The sequence below is a fragment of the Triturus cristatus genome, chromosome 6, assembly GCF_964204655.1.
Source record: "Triturus cristatus chromosome 6, aTriCri1.1, whole genome shotgun sequence".
Lineage (NCBI taxonomy): Eukaryota > Metazoa > Chordata > Amphibia > Caudata > Salamandridae > Triturus > Triturus cristatus.
Window position 1 is genome coordinate 1,631,305,976 of NC_140589.1, and position 24,964 is coordinate 1,631,330,939.

At 41.9% G+C, this 24,964-nt stretch overlaps 1 protein-coding gene across 1 annotated transcript in view; it reads right to left on the reverse strand.

Annotated features, from left to right (window-relative positions):
* SLC3A1 (solute carrier family 3 member 1) overlaps window positions 1–21,035 on the reverse strand; it is a 58,306-nt gene extending 37,271 nt beyond the window's left edge. The window contains exons 1-5 of the mRNA XM_085612775.1: window positions 20,483–21,035; window positions 12,636–12,815; window positions 12,335–12,489; window positions 11,263–11,388; window positions 5,827–5,946 (exon numbers count right to left, since the gene is read on the reverse strand). Coding sequence (XP_085468901.1) covers window positions 5,827–5,946; window positions 11,263–11,388; window positions 12,335–12,489; window positions 12,636–12,815; window positions 20,483–20,915 — 1,014 coding nt within the window. The 5' untranslated portion in view covers window positions 20,916–21,035. The remainder of the gene's footprint in view (window positions 1–5,826; window positions 5,947–11,262; window positions 11,389–12,334; window positions 12,490–12,635; window positions 12,816–20,482) is intronic.
* Between the last annotated feature and the right edge of the window lie 3,929 nt (window positions 21,036–24,964).

Genomic DNA, 24,964 nt, shown 5'->3' on the forward strand with positions numbered 1-24,964 from the left:
CTCATATTAAGGAGCCTGTGTGAGTAATACAACACTATTAGTGAGGATACCACAGCTTACATTTAGGAGGCCTCCTTGCTGGTTGTATCAAGATTCAATTTACATAATGAGCTGCTTGTTTGAGGGAAATGACTGGCCGTCATGGAGACAAGATGCTAAAACATAGATGACATTGACATATACCAGAAGTAAACAATTGCAATCCAGGTGTTAGAGGGACTTTTGCAATGTCTATTGGATTTGTGGTGGAGTATGTACTTGCAATTTCCCTTTAAACTTGTTTTCAACTAAATTTTCCTTTTCATATTGAATGACAATGCATGATGGGGAGGGTGACAAAGAGCAATAGGAGGCTCAGAAGAGGTGCCTTAGCAAGCTACTCCAGGTGGATGGAAGAGAAAGGGCTGTTTTGTTAAGTCTCCTTATTTCACAGGCAGTCTATGTAGGTCTATTCAAACATGGGTCTGAGTAGTGCCAATACTAGGAATTCACTGTTGAATATGATTCAGGATTTCCTGGGTAATAATCAACACATAGTCTGCCCACTGAATGGCACTAGAGCTCTTGTCCCCTACAACTTGATGGAATCCCTGACACTAGCATTCACCAGATCTTTTGTATACTCCTCAGATCCCTGAAAATGTCCTAGCTTGTATATGCTCATTCTTTTACAGCAGAAGCTGGGTTTTCTCTCTACCACCGTTTCAAATCCACACCACATCCCTTGCCTTGAGTATCCATCACTTATCTTTAACGTGTTTTTGGCTCCACCTTCTGGCTTTAAATGTGTTTGTGGTTGATCTCATGTTCTATTCTCACAATGACAACAAATAAATAATGGTAGTATTAGACAGACACAGATGGAGCTCCACCCAGGTCTATAAGTGAATCCCTGCAATTACATTGCGAATGTGATTGAACTGGCTAAATATGACAAATTGGAGCCCTGGTCGTCTTCAAAAGTCCTAACTGGTGGTTACCCACCAACTGGTCTGTTTCATTAGACAATTACCTGATGTTAGACCTAGCATCTTTTGGCATGGTCTCCCCTGACATGTTGGCTTCCTAGCTTCTGTTTGACCCTTGTTTTGCTGGCTTTGGACTTTGAGTGCTTTGGCACTGCCATTCAGTGCCAAAGGAATGTGCTTGTGATATACATACTGGTGATTGGTGTATACATTATTGGCTGATTTGAGTTAGCTGAAAGTCCCTTGTCCAGTGGTAAAACATATATCTAGGGCATGTAATTCAAATGCTACTAAGTGGACCTGCAGCACTGGTTGTGCCACCCACGGAGGTTGCTCTTCAAACATTCCACAGTTTTGCCATTGCAGGGCCTGTGTGTGCCGGTTACTCTTCCTCAGCTTGGCATTTAAAAGCTACTTGCCAAAGCCCTGCATGTCTCTTGCTACATCTGAGTACTCCCTGGAGACAGGATGCAGTGTGCGTTACATGCCCTAGTAGTGAAAAACATCGGATGCTGTGTTCCGTACTGTGAGGCCTGCTTCTCACATTGATTAACATGGGGTATCTGTGGAAAGGCTATTGATCTGTATTTCCTAATTACAGAAGAGTAGTATTATGGTGTTTAGTATCGATGGATTAGTAATGACAAATCCTCTCCAGAAGTTAGAGTGAATTTGACATTACTAATGTGGAAATGCCACTTTGGGAAAGTGGGCATCTCTATGCTCATGGCTCTCTGGGTGCCGGTCAGCCTATCTCCAATCTACATCTGGGTGCTGGGGCGACAGCTACATCTGTGCATTCCTGATAGACGGCCATAAACTAGGGGCACTCAAAGGAAACTGCAGACCTCTGAATCTGAGAAGCCTTCCTGGGACAGATAAGAGGGTGTGGAATTGGCACCTTCATTCCAAGGGCAGGGTCCTGGCTCTACTAAAGCTATTGATCAAGTCTCCCAGGGTAGGGTGGCAGACAGGACTAAATTTAGAGGGGGCCTGCACATTTCAGAGGTGGCCTTTTGAACTGATCTCATCTTCAAAGTCCATGGTGGGTATAACTGCTGGGGCTCTTTCCTCCGGAGTTTAGCAACGCTCTTGGGATTAGAACCATTCTACGCTGTTTCAACGCTGGGATATCAACAAGAGAAACCGCTGGGGCAGGAGGGACTAAAATGGGAATATCTGCAGACTTGTGGTGACCTGGGCTTATGTGCTCCAGGAAGTGGACTATCACTTGGTGGATTTTTGCCTGGATGTTGCTGGACTGCAGTTAATCGCCTCCTGTCATGTCCCAGGGCCCTAAGCACTCTCCAAAGGCCGGTTGGCTGGCCTCCATTCTACGAGGTCCCAGGGACAGAAAAGATCTTCCTGTTTCCATGAGATTGTAAGGACCACCAGAAGGTGCTGCGGAGACGGGTGAAGTTATCGTCGGGTGGGGCGAGAACCGTCCTAACGTATGCAGTAATCACAATGTAGCGTTTGGTGTCCGAGGGTTGTTGGCGGACATTTGCCGAGTCCACAGGACCCGAGCCAGAAGCCTTGACTGTCTCCAAACTCCAGATTGGGGAGCCGGCAGGGACTGACATCGTGGCCTCAGTGCGAGGTTGTCGGCTCCCTCCCCCCAGACCCACCCCACAAGAAACTCTGTTGTTCGTAACATCGTGACTTGACCCAAGTGGTCTCTTTGTGCCTTGTGTGCACTAAGGACTGGCTGCCTGGAGCAACTGCATCTAGCACCTCCACCTGGGGAGGAAACATTTCTCTAGATTGGAAGCATGCCAGCTTCTGGCGTCAAAGTCTTTTGCCTATGGGGGATAGTTATCCTGCACTTGTGAAGCTACTGCCGGGTGCCTTGACGGCCTAATCCGGACAGACAAAACCAAGTAACTGTTTCCTTCTACCTAGTTGGTCCTAGCAATCTAATCAAAGTGTCGCCAGCGGGTACAAGTGTATCATTGGCTGGTATAGTTTGAGTGACTGCGTGGCTGGAGCATGAGGCGTAGTGGAGAACTGTGACTTCTTGACCATTACAAGCTGTGAGGGGTATGCGATATTGGGATATGTTGTGTCTCATGCTAATGTGATAGCGGGAAAGTGGAATACCTTTGAACAAGCCTGCAAATATGCTCTGTCATTTTGATGTGGGAGAGATAGTTTTGATCGTGATTACCTCTGGAAAATATGCACATGGGTTTATGTCACTTTGGGAGTGAGAGGATAACAGGGCAAGTGAATACCTATGACTAGTACATGCCGTTCTACTGCTAATGGGAGAGTTCGACAATTGCATATAACTCTAAAGCATATATAAGATGTCCTTGTCATTTTGATTCCAATGTGTGTGTAATACAAAGACCAGTGTTTTCTACATACCGTGTGGAGTCTTTTTGAAGTGTACTCAGTGTGTTGCGAGGGTGGTGCTGTGTCAATACTTTACAATTTGACCCTTAGTATAAATGTGACGGCTCTGCTCCAAGCTACCAAAGGTGAGCGCGGGTTATTTTATGAGGTTATCTTACTCATCCTATCTGAAGCAGTGGATTCTGTCTGGCTTCAATGCATCCCAGCCAGCCAGAGACCACTGGGTCTATCTAACACCTGAAATGAGCCCTGTCTATAAGAAACTTTAGCTTATATAATCATATTGACACATCACCGGTACTATAAGTCAACTGTGGTCAACAACTTTTTCCATCTCTGCTTTCTAACGTTGATCCTCTCCTTCAGGACATTTTAATATCAACCGACTGTTGTGAATTATTTCATCACTTCCACTGGACCAGAGGAAAAGAGCCTACATTGTCTTTCTATAACATCTCATCTGTCACTACAAGATGCTGCAGTCCATTTTGTGTTGAAAATGAGAAATAGGAAAACACATTTTCACATCACCAATCATTCAAGACTGCTCCTTCCATTATCTTGGACCTCACATCCTGATGGCTATATCACAATGCTACTCTCTCACCCTATTCTCACCCTACAGGGTCCTTCTTGCTATTGCTTGAGACCCGAGCACGTGTAGTGTCAGACTCGCATTTTTAGTAGTGGAATAATTGAACAGACTCATAAACTTAACCCACGAACATTCTGTGCACCTGGAAAACATGTGCTACAAATACCTATAATCTGACATGGGATAATATAGTGATAACAACAGACCACGTCAATTTGATCCTAAGCTCATACAAATGCTAGTAGCCTGATTTGCTAGGTAGTCAAACAGGTGAAAGACCAATCAAAAAGTCAATCTCCACACATAAACTAAGTTTAAAAGGTGAATCAAAAGGAGAGTCAACAAGCATAAACAAAGGCCCAAATTAGGAAATCGCAAACCACAAAAAAAGACACAAATAACTCTTGCAAACTGTACCCATGCGCGGGATTTGGAAGAATCCAGCTTATATTCATTTAAAAATCTGGCTTTTTTATTATACAAATCCCACAAGTGAGTGCTTCAAAGTGGGAGAGCTCATTTAACACCTACTGGTACTGAGGACAAATTTGCGTATTGACATGAAAAAGCATGATCAGATCATCTGTGACTAGCAATGGATTTAAAGCAAGGAGATACGCAACTCTGATATATAGAGAGAACGTTATTATGTATTTGGTGGGCTTCACTTAGGGCCTGATTATGGGCAAAGCCCTTATTTATCGCCCCTGATAAATAACGATACCACGGGGTACGCTATTTATCGGGTGCAATAAATATCACCCATTACAAGTTCATGGGAAATAGCATGCGGATGGTGGTGTATAGCACACCAACATTTGCATGATACGATAAGTGCCATATGTTTTCCCCTGTATATTTCGGCAGGTTTGACATTGACAAAATTTGACAAAGGTTTAGTTATTTAACGCATCCAATAATTATTAGATCTGTTAAATACCTTCAAACTGGTAATTCCGACCCATGCGAAAACAGGATGTTTACCCATGGGTTGGAATATTACATGAAACTCGTAATCAGGCCCTTAGGGCCAGATTCACAGAACTAACTTAAGACAAAATCCTAAACTTACTACCATTTTGGTATTCACAGAAGGCACTTACTCATTTTGGTATTCACAGAAGGCACTTACTCATTTCGGTATTCACAGAAGTTAGGAGTCCTAACTTTAGGACTCCTAAATGCCTTCTGTGAATACCGAAAGTCTTAAAATTAGGATTTTTCTCAATTTAGTAATAGTAAAGTTAGGACTCCTAAAGGCCTTCTGTGAATACCGAAAGCCTTCAAATTAGGATTTTTCTCAGTTTATTAGTAGTATAGTTAGGACTCCTAACTTTAGGACTCCTAAATGCCTTCTGTGAATACCGAAAGTCTTAAAATAAGGATTTTTCTCAATTTAGTAGTAGTAAAGTTAGGACTCCTAACTTTAGGACTCCTAAATGCCTTCTGTGAATACCGAAAGCCTTAAAATTAGGATTTTTCTCAGTTTAGTAGTAGTAAAGTTAGGAGTCCTAACTTTAGGACTCCTAAACTGAGAAAAATCCTAATTTTAAGACTTTCGGTATTCACAGAAGGCATTTAGGAGTCCTAAAGTTAGGACTCCTAACTTCTGTGAATACCGAAGTGAGTAAGTGTCTTCTGTGAATACCAAAATGAGTAAGTGCCTTCTGTGAATACGAAAATGGTAGTAAATTTAGGATTTTGTCTTAAGTTAGTTCTGTGAATCTGGCCCTCTGTATGTTTTATTTACCTTTTATGTATGTGGAGTTGAGAGTCTTTCCTACCTATTGTTATAGGAAAATAATACAGCTACCTGTAAACAAAGATACAGTTTCCATTAGCTCAAACATGACAATGAGGAATTACAGAAAGAAAATGAAAAATATAGATGTAAAAAGTAATTACCGCGTTTTGAGAGGCATTCACTTGAGGTTCATTTCGTAAGTGTTCGGCTTCTAGAAGGAATTTGGCTGCATCCACTCTAAATCCATCAACGCCCTTTGCAAGCCAAAAGCTCATAATTTCCTAAGCAGAAAGTAGGATCAAAAATACACAGCGGATTTTGTTCTGTATTTTACAGGCATGCTCATTTTTATATTACTCTTTTTGTGAATTGTTAATGGTTTAGTTTAACGTAATTGAACCAGTTTGAAATGAGTTTTATGTTCAAACTTTCTAAAAGCAGGGGTTTGGATAGAAATATGGTAAAACAAATCAAAAGACATGAGGGCATCAAAAAGGGGTGGTAAACAAGGATAAAACACAAGACATAGTAGCACTGGAGTTCAGCAGCCTTGTCTGTCTAATCATGGAACATTTCACAATTCTTTCCCAGAGAGCCATAGAGAGGCGTTCAAGGACGTGTTATCTTCATTAATGTACAATTCCTCAGGTGATTTTTCCCCCGAAACTTTTTGCCTCGCTCATGTTCATCACGTGAAACTGAAGAGAGTCATGAATGATTCTTGGCTTCACTTATCGAATTTGGACTTTAGTTCGAAGTTTATGTTGCTCCAGGTTGCAATAGACATACTAAGCTTTTTATTACAGATATAAGCGGTAAAGGTAAATCATTCCACTTGTTTGAGTAGCCCTTTCCTTTCGATGTTCAGAAGGTTGAAGGGCCTGCATTGAAAAACATGTCAAAGTACAGAGAAGGAATATGACAGAAGCAGGATGGGAGGGCCATGATTGCACAGTATAAACAGGCAGGGAGAAGAAACAAAGGAGAGGTCAAGCCCCGCTTTGGGGATAAGTCATGCCAGCATAAAAGATAAACAATTGACAATACATATTACCAACCTTATGGAAACGCCACCCATTGCTACAAGACTAAAAACAAACTCTCCAGCGCAAAACTGAAAGGAAATCCCAAATCTACACTGACTACCTGATGTCCATCAATTGCTACAGATATTGTTGGTCATTCATTGTTACTATCACGTTTGCTTCCATGACACTGAGAGGATTTGTGGCCTGGTCGAAGAGAAAGTAGCGGATTAAGATGAAAAATCTCGATGAAACAATGTAAAGCGCTTGGGATTATTTGAAGAGACAAAGAAGTATCCAATGGAAACCTGCCTAGAGTCATTCATAGCATCCATTGTCAATGACATGGAAACTGTGCAGGGGCTATAGGATACAGGATACAGAGGGCTTGAACAGCCACTGGTTTCCTACGCTGAATGGTCATACTTTGCATGCGCCGATACAACGACAGGGTTCACTTGATGACTCCTGCAAGAGACCTAATGTACAATGGCAATAGTATTTCGTTTTGCCCGGATTACAGTATGAAATCATAGAAAAGAATGCTCACATTTGAGTAAGCGAAGTGCAGGTTGAGCAAAAGACAGACCCCCATGCCCTGATGCCTCTGGTGCGGCTGTAAATAGATATTAAAAATAAGAAACAATACTTCAACAAGTCTGAAGAAACCCTCCATTATGTGGAAAAACCAAATCTCCCATACCGCATTAATTTAGCGACTTCTCTGATAAATTAAAATATGCTCCATGCAGACACATGTTTAGACCTACGTTGTTTCTGTTTGAATTGGGATGTGTATTTATTTTGAAGTTACATTGCTGCATAGGACCGTGTGGCAGGCGGTTTTATTGGTTCTCACACAGAAAGCTTCATACAACACTATTAGAATTGGCGTCTGTCGGAACAGTCCCTTTTTGCAGTGTTATCCCCAAACTTTTTGCCCTTTACCACTGCTGATCAGTGCTAAAGTGCCTGTGCTCTCTCTTGGAAACTAGGTAAGATTGGTCTGCACCTGTTTGACATTTTTTATTTACCTGTAAGTCCCGTTGTACTTTTTTATCCCATATACCCAGGGTCTGTAAATTAAATGCTACTAGTGGGCCTGCAGCACTGCTTGCGCCACCCACCAAATTGGCCTTTCCAACCTGTCTCATGCGTCTGCCGCTCAGGGCCTACCTGCGCAGTTTACTGCCACAGGGACATGGCACCTAAAGTGTTTGCCCGTCTGAAACTCCCCTTTTACTACATTTGGTCACCCCCAAGGTAGATCCTAGGTAGCTCCATGGTCAGAGTGCTGTGTAGGTAAAAGGTAGGACATGTGCCTTAGCTGTGTGGCTTATATATATCAGAGGCGTAACGCAGGCCCCCATGGTGCGGGGGAGCCCCCGAGCTGCAGGGGGCCCCTCAGCACAGTACTCAGGCCTGAGCTCTCCGGATTGAATCCGGAGTGGGGGCCCCTCTGTGCACATTGCAGGGGGGGCCCTTAAATTTTCGTTCCGCTACTGATATATATCAAAACACAAGAGCAACCCATACGTCCATGTGAACTGGGTAATAGCTAGTCAGCTTAAGCACAATCGTTCACAAAGAACTCATTTCAAAGAAAAAATTATATTACTTTTTCAAAATTATCACGTTTTGCAACGACTTTGTCAAGCCTGACAAGAAAAGTAATCCGAATAATTTGTCTAAATTAATTTACACATTGTAGTGTTTATTTAGTCCTTTAACTAGAGAAAAGTAGCCCCAGGGATAAATCATTAACACTCACTTCAGCCGAAGTGGGTGATATTTATTTGTACATACAACATTTTTCATAAAAACACAGACTCACACAACATAATATATATTGATACTGTTTACACGCTTATGGAAGAAGTAGAGGAAAGTGACTTTATGTGACCCCAGTGAAGTGGCCATAACCAACATGTGATAAAGCCAATAGCGACTATTAAAAGGCAGGTTATTGGAGTTCAAAGGATGTCCATTAGGAATTCTGATTCAATCTTTTTAGGTCTAGAACTAAAGTGTGTTCCGGTGTTCTCAGGACTATCCTTTTTTGGCAGCCGACGACGTTTCGACTCCAATCTGGATGTCAGAGTGTCTTCAGGACAAGGAATCCTGGGAACTAGAGGCCCTTAGGCTCAAGTCAAAAGCGCCAATTCACTGGTCTTTTTAAACACCAATGGTCCTAACCCTTAATTCATTGGGTTCGGTTGGAATGGTAGCGATATGGATCGTACTCTCCAGGAGGACGAAATGTCTTCAGGATGATTGGTGGAATATACAGCATTAACTGAAAATTCACTTATATGGATCGCTTCAATACGAATTGATGCGGTCCTGAGTGCACACAGATATCACTTTAGTGAGTGCAGGACCCAATGTGCCAGTAGTAATTAGGTTCACCATGGATACCGATCTCAGATAAGATTTCTTATATAAGGACTGCCACTCGACCACTTGTCAGGAGAGATTGTTCACCCAAGTTATCGCACGAGATACTGCCGGAGACAGTCTTGACTGATGCCAGTGCTACATTGCACTTGATACAGATAACATACTGAATCCAGGAGAAGGACACTGCTGAGGCGTGTGCTTTCCTTTTGCAAGGAACACTGCCTTCACTACTCACTGATAACCACAGCTTTTGCTGTCAACAAGGTATGCAGTGTGTTGCTGCTCCTTTAGAAAGTTTAGATTGCAAGTTCAACTTTCCATGCTCTCCTTGTGGATTGCTTAGGTTTTAGGGTGTTCAGTTTTTTAAATGACATTTGAAATATGTTTGAAATGTTCTGGTGTGTCCTGTTGCAATCAATGCTTTTAGTTAAAAGTGTCTGTTCTTAGTTCCCTTTGTGTGTGTGATATTGTGAAGAGCGAAATACGTCTGCTTCCGGCAGCACGGTGCCTCAGATCCTGGTTTAGGGATTGTTAGCAACCCAAAACTAATCATTCCATTTCAACAATCTATTGAGTGGGGTTCTGTGGGGCTACAATAACCGGTCTTTCGCATTCAGTGCTTGTGAATTGAATCAAGTTTACCTGTGTCAGATGTTGGTGAGAAAGTAGACCTTGTAGAACTACACCAGAGTCACTGTTTATGCAGAAGCCCTCTCCAAATCGATCACCTAGGGTGGCATAGATCACTGAGCATTAATCATTGTTGGTCCTGTCGATCACCGAGTTACCCTCTGGAAACGACAGGTGGTGAACTATCTGAATTGGCACGGACCCTACTTTTGCACTAATCCTAAGTGGTGATATGATGAGGTCAAGCATTGAGCTGGCTATCCTTCCTAACCTAAGTTCCTTTGCCACTGTGTCTCTCATGACCCCTCGGTGTTCCGCTGCCAATCTGAGGTTCTTGAATGTCCTCGCCCCCTTCTGACCTTCGTACAGTATTGAAAAACCTCCTCAAAGTCTTTTAATATCACCTTTGCCTCAGGCACCTGGTAGTAAGCATTCAATAGTATGCTTAGTGGCCCCATAAGGATGGGGGTATTAGCCATTTGTACTGGAGACGAAATTCCAGCTAACTTGGTGTTTTGGGCTCCTGCCTCATCAGGCCCGGCCCAATCCCCATCCATCTGGCTGGGCCCTAGCTTTAGCCTACTGTTTTTGGGGGGGCCTCTATTCTCTGAGCTGCTACCTTTGGTTTACCACACTCACTACTCTGGGTGACCTCCCATGCAACTATTGCATACATGCCTGAATTTGTATGCTACCCCCTCATTACGCTGAGTGGCCTCCCATGCTACTGCTTCATACATGCCTGAATTTGCATGCTAACCCCCTCCCTTGAGCACTCTCCCTTCCCATATTTCCAAATAGCCGGTGCTCCTTTGGAGTCCGTGGAATTTTGTGGCCCTTTGGTTTTGATGCCCACATACGTTCTCTGTCATCTGCCCTTGGGGCCGGCCTGACAAATGAAATGCTCATTCTAGTTTACCCCTCCCCTAGCTGCCAGCATCTTATGTGTGTACCCTGCCAGGTCCTCACAGTCCCGTTCCATATGTGGCTAGGCTTTCATCTTTTGCCTGAACTCGTGGTCCACACCGTCCCTTGAAACAACCTGTATGTACTCAGAGTGAGAAAATAGCTGCTTTCTGGTGACATTTCCAATGAATTCTCAATGCTCCTCTCCCTTCTGAATCTGCTGTTCTCTTTCTTCTTGTCTTCCTTCTTCTTTTGGAAAAACAAGAACAAGCTTACTTGCTGCTCCTCCATCAGTGGGAAGATGGCTATGTACTCTCTACTCAATATGTGCTCCTTAATCACTAGCTAAATTAAAGTTTTGAATCCTCCGATATTTGAAAAGATGAGCCATAGACAGACAGCCTCAGCCTAGTCTAAATGAGAGACCTCAACTCTGCATTTGCTAAAGATAGTTGTTGCTAAAAACACACCGTTAGATTTTAAAATTGAATAATATTGGCTACGTTCCAGTGAAAACTCAATTTCAAACTTCATTATACTTTGTAAATGTATATGAATGTATAGAATGCTACAAACACTGTACATAAGGGGCGGGGGTCCACGCCATAAAAAAAAGAACTGTGAAAAAAGACTTACTTTAATTTCTGCTTGCACATCAGGATTGCGGATATTTAAGTCTGGTTGTTCTTTGAGAAACTGGTGGAAATAGCATTGTTCTCTTGCGTCATCATACTGCCATGAGGAGTTACCATAAAAACTGACCTGGTCGCAGGAATTACAAAACAACTTCGTTAGCACAGATGGAAAATGTCTTTTGTTCAAATTACAGGATATCTGTATTGTACCGGCCCATAAACAGGGGCACCAAAACCCTCCCTCGTGAATAGCATTGATACTGGATACTCCATGTTATTTCTGCCAATTTTTGCAGATAGATGCTTAAAATGGGGAGTAACACGTGCAAAAATATATTGTAGTCATTAGTCTTGCCTAGACGGAAATCCTATTTGCTGCATTGATTAGGCATCTTCAGGGATGCTCTGAATGTCCCGGGATATTTTTGGAGCTAATATGTGCTACAGGATACCAATGACTATACCATGTTAGTATTTAGAATTGGTTACCCCATTAGTAATACAGATAGGCAAAACTATTTTTGAAAATGCAAAAATTGGGAATACGTAGTTTACAATATTTTTAGTGTGTCTATTGCTTTGTTTATAGCTTGTATGGTTTCACAGTATTTGCTCATAGTCATGAAAGAGCCAGAAATGGTGACAGCAAAGTAAACAACTTTTTAGAATTTGAAAGTTATTGATTTCATCCAACATATGTTTGCTCTCTACCAGCTTGAGAAAGGCGTTTTCTTTCCCTTTTCAGTTGTAGGTACTTTGGCGCTGTAGGCCACGTCAGCCATTGTGAAATAATTTGATCGAAACCTATCTCTTCTACATGCTGCACAGCTAAAACCATGGAGATCCCTATGAACTTTAACGTTTTTCTTTCTCTTTGATGCTGCAGCCTGTTGCTGTGTTATAATGAATATTCACAATCAATGACTCGTGAAAGCACTTAAAAATGCAAAAAAGGCAGGTGAAAGGTAGAGAACATTATACAACCCCAAGCATGCTTCCCCTTGTGACATTATATAATATCTTTCAAATGTGCAATTGATCACTTCAATTGTTCAAGTGAATGATATAATTACCCAGTTATTAGGAGGTGTGGCTTCAGTTCCCCCAGCAGTGCAGTTGTGCCAGATGTAATAATCTGTGTATTTTCCTGTCCGATTTCTACTTAGTTGAAACCAGTTGTGTTTATCACTTGTGTGATTTGGTATCAAATCCATCACCAACTTCAACCCTGCAGATAAGAGAGAATGATGAGACTGTATTGTGACAAGGAAACATTCATGTTTAAAAGGGCCTTGACAGTTTAGTGACATCACATAGCCTCTTCGACTGGTTCTGGAAGGTGATTGGTGTATCCCTAATTCTGTTCAACCATACCTTTATCATGCATGGCAGCAATCAAGTTGTCAAAATCTTTCATGGTTCCAAAAGTTGGATCAATCGCCCTGAAGTCATCCACTGCATAACGGAAATCTTTGATAGAAGATTGATAAAAAGGGGCGATCCAAACCGTCTTTATGTTCAGGTATTGGAAATGTTCCAATTTTTCTTGAATACCTGAAAAAATTGAGATGGTGACTACCAAAACATCAAACATTTTCTCTTTATAATCATTGTTGTCAGCACATTTACTATACAGGACCAATAAATACTGCAGAGTTAGATTATTGAAGGGATATATATTTCAGTTGATACACACGGCTGAGGCGGGTAAACATGTTTGCCAAAAAGTAAATAGGGCACAATCTATCATATTGCTTAAGTAAGTCTGTGGTGTTGTATTCAAAGACATATCAAAGTCTGAAAGGGAGAAGCCAGAAAAATAAAATACCCACACTTTGATCCATGTCCCAAATAGCTCGAGCGAGCGGTTGAGGCAAGCAAATCAGCAATTGTTTGAGAGATTGTTCCCCCATCCTTCTTTGTCTTTTTACTTCTTGTCTTCGTCATCCACCATCCATACTTCCTTCTTGATATCCATCTTTCTCTCTATCCATTCACACATCTTAACTTCCTTCTTTTCTTCCATTCATCATGTCTTTTCTCTTCATCTTTTCTCAATCCATTGATCATCCATCCAGCCATCTTCTCTGTCTATCCCTACGTTCATACATCCATCCATTATCCACACCACCTCTCCTTCTATCCAGCACTCCTTCCCAACCTTCTACAGCAAGAGGTCATATTTATGAGCTTCATGGAGACCAGGATCTTCTAACAACTACTTAAATGTTTCATGTTACACAGAACTGGGCAGTGACAACCACACCCGCTCAAGCTGCAAAAGTGGGGTATTAATGACTCTATCAGTGGATAAGTGGGACTGTAGTGACTGTATATGTGAGTGAGTAGGTGTCTGAATGGCTGTATGAGTAAGTGACTGGGTGTGTAAGTGGCTGCATGGGTGAGTAGGTGGCTGTTTTAAAGGTGTTTAGTTATGTGACTACATGTGTAAGTGACTGTATTGGACAGTGAGTGTCTGTGTGAATGGCTGCATGGGTGAGTACAGGAATGTGTGAGTGCTTGTATGGATATGTGAATGGGTATCTAAGTGGTTGTGTGAGTGTATGAGGGCTTCTATGGGTGAGTGAGCAGCTGTGTTGAGAGACTGATTGGGTGAGTGAATGGATGTGTGACTGTAGGTAAATAAGTGGATGTGTAAGTAGCTGTATTGGTGAGTGTGTGAATATGTGGCTGGCTGTATGGGTGAGTAACTGGTTGTATGAGTAGCTGTATGGGTGAGTGAATGGTTGTGTAAGTGGGTATACGAGTGAGGGAGAAGGTGTGTGAGTGGCTCTACGGAGGCCTGAGTAGGTGTGTGAGTACTGGTATAGGCCTGTGAATGGGTATGTCAGTGGTTGTACGGATGTGTGAGTGGGAGTACAAGGGGGTTCATGGGGGTGTGAGTAGGTGTGTGAGTGGTTCTGTGGATGATGTCATCAGTGATGTCATTTGAGATGTCATCAGTGATGGTACTCATTCAACCAATCAGGGGTTTGTAAAGCACAACAACTCACCGCGAGGGTCTCAAGGCACTGGGGGGGGGGGGAGCGTCTCCATGTTATGAGTGATGGGGGGCACTGACCATGTCATGAGTGATGTAATATGTGAGGTCATAAGCAGTGCATTGCGTGGCGTAAGTTATAGTTAGCTGAAATTCTCTGGTTTTATATGAGTGAAATCTGACCCTAACTATAACATCACTTTAACCTTTGTTTTTTCAGTGAATTTCTAGGGGTTTATTCATTTAAAGTATTACATTTTTACCATACGTAAAGCCAGTCCCTGCTGCGCATGCAGCTCTGGGCTTACCCATCTAGTGAATTGTGGCCCTGGAGGACGGAGTCCCCAGTGCCTCTTCAGGCTTGGGGTTTGGGGCTGTGCACCCCCTTCCCTTAATTTTTAGGTCGAGCCTAGAACAGCGCATGCGCTGTTGCTCGAATTTTTGTAAGGGGATTTTCAAAGTGCTGCAGCCGCTGGCCTAAAGCCTGCGTGCATGTGCGCGCGAACGCGCGCAGCTGCCATATGTCTCCATCACGGGCGCTTTTGCTATAATCGGGCACCGGCGCTTTACTTTAAGTGTTAAAAATAAAGCGCCGGTGCAGCGATTATAGCAAAAGTAAAGTACATAAATAATATCCCTTCGGTTGCCCAATCTTATGCTTTTTATAAACCGATGAGTGAGTTTCCCTTGGAAATTCTCAAGTGGGTAGGAAAGGGAATATGATTTGGGTGCGATTTCAATGTCCATTTTCCTTTGTGAACGAATTGTAGCGGTTTGTACTCCCGATATTGCCATACTGATGAAATACATGATATATCCAATTATTGTAAAGGTTGGACCCGACCAATTATTGTGCTTAAATCGGAGTAAAAAAAAAAAATACAAACATTCCAATGCTCTCTTCTCGTGCACGCATGTTTCTCAAAGCGTGTGTGCGGAGCAGATTACTGCTTGTTTTGTTCTTCTCTTCACATTTGCCACCCGATACCCCAGACCGCAAACACATTAAGAAAGTGTGACCAATGGTTGGAATTAGATGATTGAGAGCAACCGTAAAAGATCAAATGCGAGCACATCAGTGCGCCGGATTTTCCCAAATAAATATTTACACATTGAGAAAAATCTGATTTACAAAACTGCAGAAAATACTACATTTGGGTAACGACATTAAATATCAATATCCAGTGTTTCAAAAAAAAAAGTAATTTCAGTCAATTAAATTGGGGGTGAATGTATATAATGTATTTATTCTATTACCTGCAAAGCTGAAATGTTCAGATAGCAACTCAACTAAAAGTATATTTCGGAAGCTTCCCAAAAGTCATACGTTCAGTTGAGTTGTTATCTGAACATTTCAGCTTTGCAGAGTTCCTGGAATTCTAGCTACTTTGAAGAGTTTAACATTTCGCACCCTTTATTCGCAGTGACAGGCCTTTGTGATTTATTTTTTATATAATGCAGATTTATATAGCTTGAACTCCACCCGTAGGTATAGGAGCGGTTTACATGAGCACCGGTTACGTTACACAAGGACAGTTTCAGTGAGTTACCCAGAATCACAGAATGTGGATGCGACCCCGAGGCTCGAACCCTGGTTTCCAGCACCAAAGTCGGCAGTCTAGCCGCCAGACCACACCCTCTCCCACTTCTATCTTAAGGCCAGGGGTGTTTAGCATCGATGTGAGGTGGTTTATCCGAACGAAACGCATGGCCGGGGTGCAGTGGGTGACATCTTTGATACTTATTATTCAACTGTGTTTACTTGGGAAATATTCAAGCGCTTGTATTAGTGTACGTCATCACGCCAGATACCCTCTCAGAGTGTTTGCACATTTTTAGATTTGCGGTTTTGTTCGTGCCACTTGTCATCCATCACAGTTACTATGCTACAGATACGTTTTATCATCATGCAAAAGAAAATTATTATGTATTTATAGTAAATATTTCACAATATAAAAGTTAAAACATTAAAAATGTCTAGACCACTTGCCCATGTGTTTTGCGTAAACTATGCGTCTTCAAGCAATAAAGAAACCAGTTACAAAATCTATACAATTTGCTTTCAAATCATCAATGCCACTTAGAAGACACCAACTTACACTTTTTATTTCATGTGTAATTGAGTAAATCATATATAAATCAGACCGCTCTAAAACACATTTCACACCCTCCATTCAATTGTGTAAAACCACTCCATCCATTTACTGATTAATTAGACAAATCGCTTTTTTTTAAACCCCGCTTTAAGTACCTGAAAATTGTTCATGTCTGTTAACAGGTATATGGAGCAGTTAGGTCTCATGAAGTAAAACAAGTTTCTATCTTGAATAGGCCCTACCTATAATGCTAAATTAAGTGAGGTAAGACTCACTTAATATTATACAAGCACAGTCTCATTATTGGTGTCTGACTGACTCCTTTGCGTCCCAGTCTGAATGAGCAGGGACACTCACTACAAATGTTGATGTGTCTCCAGAGTTCTGATTTAATGGTGGCGCATCACAAACAAATGCTTGCTAAATACTGGCTCTAACCTATTGGCCTAACTGTTCGTTAATAGGCATAAAGTGTACGTCTACCCAGAAGGGAATCTTGGTGCTGATTAACAGATGTTTATTGGTACCCAACTCAATGGTACTCTTTTTATCGTCCTCAGAAGGGTGAAAGGTGGAGTAGACCCGCCAGGATTTGAGCCTGTGACCAGGAGGTCGAACATAGGGCCCTACAGTGGAGACATTAGTTAACTAAGCCACCAGACCTGGCATAGAAATAATATGCTTTCATGATTGAATGACACTTTAAAACTGCCCAAAATGTGATCATGTTCATTAATTTAAATCACATAAGGTCAAAAACATGGGCATGCACTTAGTCACATTGAAGAGGGCAATATGCGTCACTGTCACCTGCAATTTTTGACAGATTCCTCATGATCATTACGAAACACTTGCTTTTGGCAATCACAACTTGTTGAACAAACCAGGAGGTTTCATAAATCCGGATGCATTGTGAGCAAAGCAGCACACACTAAAGGCAATCCTAAACTCCTTCGGAAACTAGTGGAGAGCTTTCAAGGCAAACTTTATGAGGTTGTCCTTCTGCAGGTTTATTGGCATCCTGACAGCATAGTTTTGAAATCTCTGCAAAATGTCTGTAAGCTTCTTAGGTAGCCTTTATAAATCACATGACAATAATCTAGGCACCACAAAACCAAGCACTTTATCAGCTCCATTCACAGAGAGCAGGTCACACTAGCTGGCGTATTTTAAGTGGCACATAGCGGGGCACGTTGATAACCTTTGACGATTGCATTGATTTGAGGCTCTTGTTGATTGACTTTGACCATAACATTGGCACCAAAGATATGAGCAAAACAAAATATCCACCTCCTATGGAGACCCTGGGCTTTTCTGAACACTGGAGAGCCTGGGGAATCCAGCGTGGATGGCTTGCATTAATCCCAGCACGTTTTCTTATTCATAATATAGTGCAAGTCTCAATACTATGCCTACAAACAACCTATTACATCTCTCTATTCATGGGGGATTTGGGGGCCTTTTCTGTCACTGCTTAATGGTCCTCCCACATAAGTGGTATACTGTTTTTATCAACAGAAGGGTGCAACTCTGGGTGGTAGGATTGTGGTGGATTTTTTCAGAATATGGAACTTAACTTTTCAGAACTGTAAGGAAAATGCTTTTTTGTAGCTGAAGTTTGATGTTTACAGGGCATACTGTGTAAGAATAATTGTAAGGATCACTGTAAGCCGGACCGACCAAGACTCACCCGGGTGTCTGATTTTAAGAAATGTCCGGGGTTGGTAGTTTTCCCTGAGTACAGGCCGCCCCTGGCCTAAATATCGCATCTACACACATCCAGAGAAATATTGAAATTCAAAGGAAAATTTTGGGTGTCTCCAAGTTGCATTTTGGAGCCTTGGGTGATATGCCTACATAACAAATATGGGTACCATTTTTGTACAATGAGGTATGGGAATGCAGATGAGTACAATATTTGTTACTATCTACTGTTACTTCTCCATTGTTTACTTCAAGAAAGGACACATTTCGTAAAATGTTCTCTAAATCACATGACATTAAGGGTAGCTCCCAAATTCACAGCTGTACAAAGCCACTATTGCTAAACTCAGGTTCGGGGGCACATTTAGAAAAGGCATAGCTTTCGCTTCTTACCCATTTTTCATTCATTAGATTTTACTATTTGAATTGATACTTAGTCTCTGCACATTACAATAATATTATAATCTTCAGCTTGGTTGATGACTCTGGGTATCACATGTTTATTTACAACTCATAAATATTAATATCAATGGGACCAAAAGAGGCTGACAGACATAACAGAATATTACCTTTGTAGATCACTTATGGCGGCTAATAATGGCAAATGAAAACACTGTCCCCTATTTCTATTGTTCCTATTTAGTTTAATTAGTTATTTATTTTAAAAAAATAGTTTCTTTGAAGAAAACAAAAAGCAATTTGCATATATGTCCTCTTGTTGAATTCAAAATGATGTCTACTTAGATATGCCTAGCATTCTAGGCTCAACAAAGGGTTTCATGACTCTTTTCCCCTAAAAAACTGCAAATTGGTAGTACCCAAGACAAATTGGAAATATTAGCTACCACTCAGAAAATTGCAAACACTTTAGTGAAGAAAATGTTTTTTTACAATTCTGCCTAACCCTGAAACCTGGGAAGAGGGTGATTTTAGCACAGCAAACCTTTGGCTTACGCCATTTTCAGAAAAAAAATACCCTTTTATACACAGCACTATTTTCTATTTTCCAAACAATCAAAATGTTGCTACATTTTGACTATTTTCTAGATTCCTTCCAGGTAAATCCACAAAGCCAGTTTTTTTTTTAGAATTCCCAATATGTGGAGAAAACATGACAGAAATGTGGTGTGGATATTGTTTGTGAAAAAAGTTATGAAGGCTTAATTAAGCGTGTACTAATATCATTAAAAGGGCACAGGGCTGAGGGGTTATCAATGACTTGCAAACATTTCCCAGTGTATTCTGGGGTATATCCTCTAAAATGTACAAACCAATGCCAATCACAGGTGTGAAACTTTGAGGCTTAGATTTAAGCACTTTTTCAGAATCTTTGTAAACTGCTCCCTATGCCGCTTTAGGAGGGCCTTAATGTGCAGACTTTGTCTATTTAAGCTCTCTTGCCATAAAAGCATTGTGAAGAACATGTGAAATACCTTAGTGAGGTTCTCACGGCTGATATAGCTTTGTGAATGAAAGTGATTATAAGTGTAAATCCCAGCACGGTCCGCTCAGCCTTTAAACCTCCTGAAATTAATATGATGAGTATTGATTTCAACCAGGCCTTCATATATACATAGTGATCTAAGCAAAGCAATTTGGAAAACATACAATGAGCCTGATTCTACAATTTTTGTGTGCACTTACATCACTTTGAGGTGCGCAAAAAGACACCTACATGTGTTAATCCCAGATCCTGAGTCAAAACATAAGCATTTGTGCGTATTTACCTCCATAGATGGGAGTAAGTACACAGGGTTCTCCACAATACTAAGTTTAGAGGTGAGGGCGGGAACATGGGTGAAAGTATGAAAACACTACAAAAGTTCTATTTTGTAGTTAACAAACTTTTCTAGTGCTTTTTTGATTTTTAATTACAGATGGTTAGAATTAAATCTGAAAATTGAATTGTAAGATTTCCCACCCACCTTTATTATTTTAGAGGTTGCCTTCTTTCAACTAGACTAGTCAGGTAACTAGGGAATGCTTTTCTCTGAAGATAAAGTAGCCAGAAGTTTTCAGTTACTTCACATTGAAATTGGATTACACTGAAGCACCATTATGTCTAGAGAACGTGACCAAGGGCAATACAATTACATGTAAATGGAAGCGTTTCTTAAAAGGAATTTATTAGTGACATTTACTTTCATACAATTTTGCTTTGTCAGAAAACACTACGTGCAACTTATGGGGTGCACGAGATTCGTTGGTACTAAGACTTGTGATCTGATTGCTTCTTTGCTCATTTGCTGACTTAAATTATAATTAATTTACAGGGAGTTTTGTCAAACCACTGAAACACAGCCTAGTTATTCGAACATGTTCTGTGCATGCAATAGCCCCATTAAAAACCTGCCTCAGAAGCTTTGCAATAAAAGTGTGGATTGTCTTCTACCAGAAACATGCGCGTGCTTTGTTTCTACCTTTTAGATCCCCGCTGCCGTCCATGTTGCTGTCCTTGAAGGATCTTGGGTAGACCTGGTAGATGGGACTCGCTTGCCACCAGACGAGACATTTTGGAGATAAGGCTATGATGGCAATGGTCGCCCCGATGATCGCTAGGGTGCCAACGATGATGAGCCAGAAGATCACCTCCCTCGTCACCCTATACCGCGCCTGTGAGGAGAACTGAAGCAGGACCTCCTTTGGCATCCCAGCGTAGGGCTTCAAGATGGCGGAGCCGGGGGGATGCGGAGCGGCCTCCTGGATGGCAAGTGTGCAGGTTTCAGGGAGCTCTGCTGGGCAGCTGCCGTCTCCCTCCTTCTCCTCTAAACCTTCATCTGCAATAAACCCGTTATTAGCAAGACCGACCTTCTCCTTCATTCGAAGAGATTCCACCTTGGTGTCTTCGGACATTTTAGAGTTGGAGTGTTTGCTTCTCTGAGCCCTTTTCCAGAATGGCTTCTGAAAGAGCTGTTTATCTGTCCAGCTCCCTGACGTTAGCTGGAATGAGTAGCTCGCCTGCTACCAAAGGCCGAAGTACAGCCAGGTAAGCAAGAAGCAAAGTTCAGAGAAAGAATGACAGAGAGTAACCCCTCACCCCCTCCTTCCAGGTAGCAACCATATAATAAGTGCCTAGTGATAATCCAATTAGGGAAACCGAGAGCTTCTTGGTCAACAGAGTTGACAAGTTTCATCTAGACTGGGTTACTCATTGACCACTGAACAATGGGCTCCTTTAAGCAATGATAGCTTTAAGTCTCTGTAAGCAAACCACCTTTGCCAACCTTCCTTTCACTGAAAGCTATGCTCCCTGGTAACAAATTGGGAAAAAGTGATTATTTTCCCCGCTGACTGTAAGAAAACTTCATCTTACCTCTTGCATCTTATATCTTATCCTATAATAAAGAAGTCATATCAGTTTAAGATGTGGGAAGTAGCCAAGATGTTTTCTTTTTGCAAATATCTCTAAAAAAAGGTGCAAATTCGTATCGTTTGGAAAGTTTTTGCTTAGGAACATCCACATACAAATCGCGTCTTTTTTGACAATTTATGTTGTGTGAGCTGGCTCTGTTCCACAAACACTTTTGCAAAAATTAAAAGTTAGGATCTCACTTCTAGTATCTCGGAACTACTGGTTTAGGTGGAAGTGGAATTTTCCATCCAAATCGGCATTCTGAGATATGCAGAATTACTGCCCCTTAGTTTTCCGATGATACATTTTACCAGGTACACCTTTATTGAATATGTGTGCAGAAAGTGGTCAAGAATGAGAGCCCTGGTTTTCTCCTTCACACCACTATTAATTGTGCAAAGAAAATCTCTGCAAAATGTCAACTTGCAGTGAAATATTCTGCACACATTTTCGAGTACGAAATATATATACTAGCAGAGGTAATCACATTTTGTGGACTGTGTTTTAGTTTGAAACGTTTTGTGCATAAAAGGATTGCCAGAGCTAAAGTGAAGAAAGCCAAGAAATTTCACAGCCTTCATGAAGCTCAAAGAACAGGAAACCTCTGAGAAATTTGCAGTAATGCAAACAAATATATATATTTGCATGTCTCTTTCAAAGAACACCGAGGCTCAGACATATACACATTTTGCACTGGGTTTGCCTCACAAAAGTGAAAAGTGACTCAAACCTGTGCAAAATGTTATTTTTGGATAAACTTTTCGGCTTAAAACTTGCTTTGCACTGGAAAGCTACCTCAAAGTAATGCAAAGCAGCGAAAAAAAAATCTTTTGCAGCTGCCATTGCACTCACAGTGGATGTGGAGTGCTGTTATGTTATTGGTATTTTACAGCACACTTGTCAGTCAGTAATACTTTATTCGATAAACATTTTCATCATAAAAGTAAGTATACAGTAACATGACCTATTTAGACATGTGATAAAAAGTCAGTAAAATCGCTGGAATTTATACCACATAACACATAAAATTTCACTTTACAAAAAACATATTAAAAATCATCATTTACAACATAATAATCCCGGTCTACATAGTAAGTTGAGGCCTAAGTTTCCTCATGCGAATCACCCAAGCACTCCCGATAAATTTGGCGACACCACACACCAATGAAGAGGAGGATGTATCGGTACAAAGTACTCGCAAGGCCATTGCGTGGCAACGAAGGCCCAGGCCCCTACATAATGGTTTTAGCCATATCCTCCTAGGTACCTTGTAAGCCGGACAAGCAAACATAAGGTGTGCCAAGGACTCAATGGGGGCTGCACAGCACGGGCACGCCTTTGTTGGACTACCATGTGAGTTCCACCCAGAAGTAAAAACATTTACAGGGAGGGTTCCAAATCTAATTTTTAGATATAGTGATCTGTCAAGGGGTTTCTCAATGTAGTCAAGAAATGGTTCAAATAGCCTTGACCCCTTATGATCCAAAAACCGCTCAGTGAGAGAACCCCCAGTGCCACTACGAGAAGACTCCAGCTGGACCCACTCCCAATAAAGCTTCTTAATAACTAGTTTAGGTGGGGGAGATTGATTCTTCCATAGATCACTAAGACCCATAGATCCCACCAGCTGCCGCAGGTTACACAACCACTTAATCCTGTTACCTTTATCCAACAAGATAAGTTCATCCAATGCAGCAGCGTAGTTCTTAAGCTCCTCAGTTCTTCTCAGCCGGGCCCAAAAAAGTAAGGGGCGCAAGCGCACAATATCCTTAAGGGGACGCCTGCCCATGTCTAGACGTAAAGGTATCAATCGGGTGGAAACTGGTAAGGCAACCAAATCTCTCAAGAATATGTTTTCAGAGGTTATTAAATCCGGAATATTTTCAAACCCCCAGAGCTCAGAGCCATACAGAGCACTAGGTAATATTTGGCCTTCGTAAATAGCTAGGGCCGGGGCCACGGGTTTGCTCACTGACACTCTATGCTCACGCATTACCACCCCTGCAACTCTTTTAAAGTTTAATGACATTTTAGCCAGATGGTCAGTCCAGCACATCCGACTATTCACCCTAACTCCCAGGTAGTCAAAGGACTCCACCATCTCCAAGGACTCACCATTAAGCGAAAAATTATTCCAAATTTTTCTGGAAGGGGATATGGCCATAAGTTTGGTTTTCGAGGTGTTAATTGTAAGGCCCCTGTCATTGCAAAAATCGCTAAATCGGTGCAAGAGCTTTTGGAGACCTGTCGGGGTTTTTGAAATCAGAATGGTGTCGTCCGCGAAGAGGAGAGTTGGTATTTTTTCCCCTGCCAGGGATGGTGCATCCGCCGGCTCTTCTCCCAGGTGGTCCACCACACCATTTACAAATAGGGAAAATAGAGTCGGCGCCATGACACAGCCCTGGCGGACTCCCCTCCTCACGGGCACCCTCTCAGTCAATTGGCCTTGGGTACCCCATCTGATTCTTGCGTAGTTACCCTCGTGGAGCTTGACTATAAGGTCCAGTAGGTAACCTGGCAAGCCCAGCTCTTCCAAAACTTCCCATAGCCTAGCACGAGGGACCAGATCGAACGCCATCCTGAGGTCTATAAAGGCCAGGTAGAGACTACCGTGATTAATTAACACGGTTTTCCAGTAGATCGAAAAAAAGCGGAAGACCTGGTCCATTGTACCTACTTTTTTCCGGAATCCGGCCTGATAATGAGAAAGAACCTGCTTCTCATCCATCCATGTACCTACTCGCAAAATGATGACCCTTCCAACCACTTTCTGAATCACGTCTATCAGACTAATTGGTCTGTAGTTGGCGGGGTCCTCCCTATCCCCCTTCTTATAGACCGTGATTACTTCGGCCCCCTTCCACGAGTCTGGGACAGGATGGCCCCTAGATATTAGATTCATTATTAATGCAATGACTGTAGCCCAAACTACGGGTTCTTTTATAAGGAGGTCCCCCGGAATACCATCTTGGCCAGCTGCCTTCTTAGGGGTTAGGTGTCTTATGGCCTCTAAAACCTCGGAAGGCTCATATGAGTTCTCAACCGAAAATACTGGATCTCGAAAAAGATATTTGGGTGCATCATGGTCACCGTAAATTGTTGAAAAATGGGAATACCATTGTTGGCTAGTAATATGATTAGCCATCAGTGGCCTATTATAATTTCTGGCTTTATTGATCAGATCCCAAAACAGTGAACTATTTTTCATTCTAGATGCATTTTTAAGGTCCTGCCAATACAGTTCCTCCCATTCTTTTTTTGCCCGAGCTTGTTCTTCCGCGTACTCCCTCCTAGCTATTCTCACCAGCGGTTGGTTCTTATTACGAAGGGCAACAGTTAACTCACGTCTTTTTGCCCGACATTTTGTAGAATACCAGGGATTGCTGGGTTTAGGTGCATTTGTTTTAGAGCTCCGGGTTAAAAATAATTTGCCAACTTCTTCAATGGCATTAGTGTAAATCTGTGGGAAGAGCGTGTCATTGACCACCCCTGTCACCATGGTTATAACCTTCAGCTCAGTAATCAGCCCATCAATGTGCATCTTAATCTT